Raw genomic sequence first — 6,000 nt, 5'->3', positions numbered from 1 at the left:
TCGATGTTTTGCTGCAAATCCTCCTTCATACTGCAGCCAGTGAGCCTCTTCTCCAGGAGGCTGGCTTAGTCAGAAAGAGCTAAAAAAAAAAAAAAAAATCAACTCTGCTATATCAAGATCCATAATTCATAGAGCTTTGTCGCAGAACACACCCAAGTGCCATCAATATTTTAAATATTGAGCACAGAAGTGGCTGTCAAGTGCAAGTCAGCAATTCCTGGAGCCTCCCTGCTGGGGACAAGGCTGAGCAGAACCTGGAGGAGCCTTGTGAGCACAGTTTGTTTGACTCTGTGCCATATTTTATTTGAAACACAAGATGTGTTTGCAGGAGCAAATCACCCAAGCTCTGCCAACCAACAAAAAGAATCAGCTGGCTGCCTGTGCTGGTTAATAAACAGAAAAAAGGATTTCATCACACCAACATGAGGCTGTATATGTTTATTCATCGTCAGTACTTTTGTACACAAGGCAAATATTAATAGCTGAAAGGCAACACTTTTGGAGAGTATGTACAGAGCAATGTACAAGCAAGTGTAAGAGGTTTGAAACTATGAATTGATTTAACCATTTTATAAAAAAGAAGTGATGCTTTTTCTTCTAAGATCTCCCTTAGAAATAATTTATTGCCAATCTTAAACAAAAGCGAGGAGAGGAAAAAAAAAATTTACAATAAAAAGTAGTCCCTGGAAAGTTTATAAAAAGTTAAACATATAAAATTGTAAGCCACAAACATTTATACAAAGCTAATACAAATCTTGGTTTTGTTAAAGATCTATGAGGTTGTTATAAAATATATTTTTACATAAAGGCTTCACATAAGGTAAGCTCTCACTGCTACTGAAAGCGCAGGAAAGCAGTTTTAAATAGTCTGCAATTCAACTTATCTTCAAGTACAACGCAAAGAAATTGCAAAATGGCACTGTATTGCAATGCTGTGTAATTAAAAACTACATTATGGTACCATCAGAGAGACAAGACCTGTAAAGTGAACTGGTGAACCATTTGCAGGAGACTTCCCCAGGGCGTGGAACAGGAGTGGGGCTGGAAAATGGAAATGAATATTCTGCAAGAACAATCAGGGATGTTCTGGGGCATGGGGGACAGCTCAGATCCACCAGGAACCCCCAGGATGTGAAAGAGGAGTGGAAAATGGAAATGAATATTCTGCAAGAACAATCAGGGATGTTCTGGGGCATGGAGGACAGCTCAGATCCACCAGGAACCCGCAGGATCTGAAAGAGGAGTGGAAAATGGAAATGAACCTTCTGCAATCTCTGTAAGAGAACTGCCAGGGGTGTTCTGGGGCATGGGGGACAGCTCAGATCCACCAGGAACCCCCAGGATGTGGAACAGGAGTGTGGCTGGAAAATGGCAATGAATATTCTGCAAGAAGAACAACCAGGGGTGTTCTGGGGCATGGGGGACAGCTCAGATCCACCACCCACCCACTCCATCATTGCTGGATAATGCTGAATTTAAAGCTACTCACAAACAAGCTCCATAAACACCTTTGAGATCAATTTGATTTTTTTTTTTTAAGAGCAGTTATTCTAGAGAAAGCTGAAGTTTCACACAAACTGATGGCTTATGCTCCCACATACAATATATATAAAAAAAGAGTAACATTGTTAAAGCCCTGATGAGCAGCCACAGTTTTCAGGTATCAATGATCTCAGCTGAACACTCTGCAGCAGGGAACAGTTGCTCAAACACCAATTTCACCTTCAAGTACAGCTTGTACAGGACAGTGGTTTATCTCCATAGGGTCAGTGATCTTTAGAACACAGCTCACTCCAGCAAAGAGAACTCAAGAATTTTGGGAATCTTGATTTTCTGGGACATTTCACTTTCTATCTGCTCTCCCACCTTCACTAGGAATACATCCCAACCTTGTACCACAGACTGGTTTCCATGAGGAAGCTTCACTCCCACCAGCAAACTGCAATTCTGGTTGTTCCAGGACAAAACTCAGCCTGCTCAGAGCATCCACCTTTCAGCTTTTGCACCAGATTTATACCCTGCAATAAAAAAATGAGATGCAGGAATAAATCTACCAGGAAATACAACAGCCCAAGGTGTGCTTCACTCAGGGAGGCCATGAAGAGCGAGCCTGAGGATGGACAAGGGTGCAGATTTGGGGTTTTGGCTGCAGGGGAACACAGGAACCATGTAAACAAACATCCAGGTGCATTCCCTCATCCTGTCAGCACTGGGAGTGGCAAACCCGAGTGACTGGGCTCAGTTATTTCATTAAACAATTCATTTCTGCCTGAGATTGTTCACAGAGTGCTTTATCCACCAGGGCTACAAGTGACCCAGCACTGGGTCCCCCCTGCTCTCCCACAGCCCTGGGGCTCACAGGGAGGGAGATCTGGAACAGGGGTCACAACAGGGATTTTTGTGGGGTTTTGGGCATTTCCCCCACCTTAGCCAAGGCCAGAAGTGCCCAGAGCCTTGGTGACCCTGGCTGCATCCTCACACTGCCATCAGCTTTGAGGATCCTCAGTAAATTAACAGCTTCCATTGACAAAAAATTCATCAATACTTCACATAAATTAGTTCAGATAAATCCCTGCTACTCACCCTGTCACCCACTACCAGCCTTCAGGCTTTTCTGCAATCATCTGCTCTGACACCCTCCAAAGCACCAACTGCAGACCTCTCCAAACCAACTGCTTGAATCAGATGTAAATATTTGTTTTGAAAAGACACTTGTCCAGACACCTGTCAGCCAAGGAGAAACCAACCCAGCTCCTCCTCCTGGTGACAACCAAGGGCAGGAATTTGTTTTCTGCTTTCCAAGACTGGACCTGGAGGGCACCAGAGGTTTGTGTCTGTTCTTGGAGCATTTACAGCCCAAAGGAGAACTTCTGCTCCCATGACAGGTGTGCTGCTCAGTCCTTGAAAGAGCCTCACCAGCCTTTCCTGAGGTCTCTGCTTCATTCTCCTTCCTGAATTGCTCACATATAACCAAATCAGAAATAATCCATGTCCAGTAGAGGCAAAATCTCCATTAAATATCCCCATCCAAGATTCTTTTAACCCTCCTGACATCAGTGCTGCATCCAGACTTTAGGATTATGTTTAGATTCTGCACTGTGACTTCTCCCAAGCTCTTTTCAGAAATTCTTTCCTCCCCAAACAGTGCCTGATGGCCAGAATCACAGACTAACCTATGACTATTCACTGGATGATATAAAAAAATAGAGGTCTTTCAAAGCACCTAACTAAATCAAAATACACAATTCCCCTTCTGCTGCCAGGAGAAGGAGGTACAGAGATGTCAATGCACCTTACACTCACAGTAAGTACAGGCCAAGTTCAGGAGTCAGGCAGCTTTCCTATGTCCTGGCAGGGCCACTGCTCCCAGCAGTGACACCACCATGTCACCCCTGGCTCGTGGGATGACAATAAAGAAATACTCAAGGATTGGCCACCAGCATGATCCACAGGAACTGGCCAATTCCAGGGGCAGAGTGGCAGCTGAGCTGCCCACACACCTCCAGCCTGGGGGAATCGTGGTAGGGACACTGATTTATCTATCACAATCTCACTCTCTTTTTGCAGTGTGCTGTGGGGTACATCAGGATTGCTTCATTTTCATTATTTTTCATCATCATCATCATCATTATTATTATAATTTCTTATTTTAATCACATGGCAATGCTACCAACTCCCCCTAAGAAATGAAACAAAACTGCAAAAGGACTTTGGGTAAAACAGTCACAAGCAGCACTCTGGAAGATGCTGTGCAACATTATTTGGCTCAAGTACACTTAGGATTGCTTAGACCCAACTGGAAAGTCTCAGAAAGAGCCTCATCAGCTCAAGCACATTCTGCTGGGACAAGGTTTTTCATTTTTTCAGAAGAAAACATTCATCTGCACGGTGTCAGCTACACAAGGCCTCTGCTGGGAATTGGTAAGGCCACTGGAAATGCCAGAGGAGGACAGAACACAAGGAGGCACTTAGGTTTGCAAGTCCTTCTCTCCATCAGCAAATGCTCCTGACTCAGAGAGGCACCTGGCAAGGAGGCGGGGAGTTCAAATAAAGCAGTGCTAAGGTAAAGAGCTTCCAGAACAGGTGACCCACAGGGAACATCTGCTCAGGGAAGGTAAAAAACACAAGCTGGGCTTGCTCCCCCCTTCCCACATCAGCATGCCAAGAGGATTGATCAGAGTGCTCTGTGCTTTGCCATGGCTCCAGGACACCTCTGGAGTGAATCTGTGTACTGTGCCAACCAGGAATCCCTCATCACTGCACTCAGCACTTCCTGATATGTCTGAAACTCCTGATTTTCCATATTTTTGAAGCATCTCCTACTCCATCCCAATGCCATGGTTTATACTTAAGCAGGAAGTAGGCTACACCCAGGAACGGGCTGCAAAGAGATGATTCCAGCAAGGGATCTGATGGGATTTCTAACCAAAAACAGACCTGAGAAATCATAAGTCAGCTATGGTATCACAGTCTTCACAATGAAATCAGATGTGAGAAGTTTCTCTCTCTCTTCCCCCCCACCTTAAATTACTGCCACAGTTAATAATTGCAACAATTTCATTGACGTGTCAACTTGGAATTCTGGATTTTCTAGGATAATACACATGTTGGTAAAAGGTCAAATTTACCACTTTACAGGTAACTTAGACATAGGTCTGCTATAAAATTACAACTTGAGTCAACTTGAAGCTACACTGGAAGAGATTAAGCCTGAATTTCTGCAGAAATTGGCAATAATGTGTTCAGCAGCAGCTTTCAGCCACATATCAAGAAGTCTGACAGGATCTGGATTTCTCTACTCCTGCTGTAAACTTCTAGTTAAAAAAAAAAACACACAAGAGTTACTGAAACAAAGCAGTCTTTTTGCACATCACTGTAGCATCAGCTGCTTGAGGTTGTCGTGCAGGATGGTATCTTTAACGTCACGGAACACTAGCCGGATGTTCTCTGTGTTAATGGCAGTGGTGAAGTGGTGGTACAGCGGCTTCTGCTGCTGGTCCCGGCGTTTCGTGCGAAAACAATCCACCAGGAATTTCTGGACATCTGTTAAGCAGTGGGGATCCCCTTCAAACTCCGGGAAATAGTCTTTGATGCTGACTTTCTGTACTTTTTCCTCAAGCAAGTCCGTTTTGTTCAAGAAGAGGATGATGGAGACGTTGCTGAACACCCGGTTGTTGACTATCGTTTCAAAAATGTTCAGGGACTCCGTCAGGCGATTCGTCTGTCTGTCCTCCATCAGCACTTGGTCAAACTCACTGGAGGACACCAGGAACAAAATGGATGTGACACTGTCAAAGCACTCGAACCATCGCTTCCGCTCCGACCTCTGGCCGCCCACGTCGACCATCTTGAAAGGGACATTTTTGATTTCAAAGTCGTACTCGTGAATCCCCTTGGTGGGCCTCCGTGCCAGCAGGATGTCTTGCTGTGAGGGAAGGTAATCCTAGAAAAATAAGGAGAGTTTTGTGATTAGGATGTGGTAATGGGTATGGGCACAGCTGAGCTGCAGTGGGGAGAGCAGCTTGCATGGGATCAGGATGAGGTTTGCAATAAAGACATGGATGTGGATTTCCATGCTAAGAAACACAGCCAATATTAAACCAGAACATGGTTTTCCATGCTTTTGGGAAAGAGCTGCAGGTCAAAGCAGGAAATACACCCAATATTAAACCAGAACATGGTTTTCCATGCTTTTGGGAAAGAGCTGGAGGTCAAAGCAGGAAATACATCCAATATTAAACCAGAACATGTACCCCAAAGAGCTTCAGTTTTCCCACATGACGAGGATCCATAACCAACCTCAAAGGTGAACCAGCAATTCCTCCTGCCAGTCTCCCTCATTCTGTTTCACTTCATGCTTCCTTCATTCCCTTCCCACAATGGTGGTTGCCAATAATTTTGGGATTAGGATATGAGAATGGGAATGGGCACAGCTGAGCTGCAGTGGGGAGAGCAGCTTGCATGGGAACAGGATGAGGTTTGCAATAAAGACATGGATGT

General features: G+C 44.6%; 1 protein-coding gene across 1 annotated transcript in view; it reads right to left on the bottom strand.

The window, feature by feature from the left end:
- Nucleotides 1-423: 423 nt before the first annotated feature.
- The window catches only part of GNA13 (G protein subunit alpha 13), a 30,313-nt gene continuing 24,736 nt past the window's right edge, over nt 424-6,000 (bottom strand). The window contains exon 4 of the mRNA XM_063176016.1: nt 424-5,443. Coding sequence (XP_063032086.1) covers nt 4,871-5,443 — 573 coding nt within the window. The 3' untranslated portion in view covers nt 424-4,870. The remainder of the gene's footprint in view (nt 5,444-6,000) is intronic.

This window comes from Melospiza melodia, chromosome 24, assembly GCF_035770615.1.
Source record: "Melospiza melodia melodia isolate bMelMel2 chromosome 24, bMelMel2.pri, whole genome shotgun sequence".
Lineage (NCBI taxonomy): Eukaryota > Metazoa > Chordata > Aves > Passeriformes > Passerellidae > Melospiza > Melospiza melodia.
The sequence above is the reverse complement of the archived record's forward strand: the minus strand, read 5'-3'. Positions and strand labels throughout refer to the sequence as shown.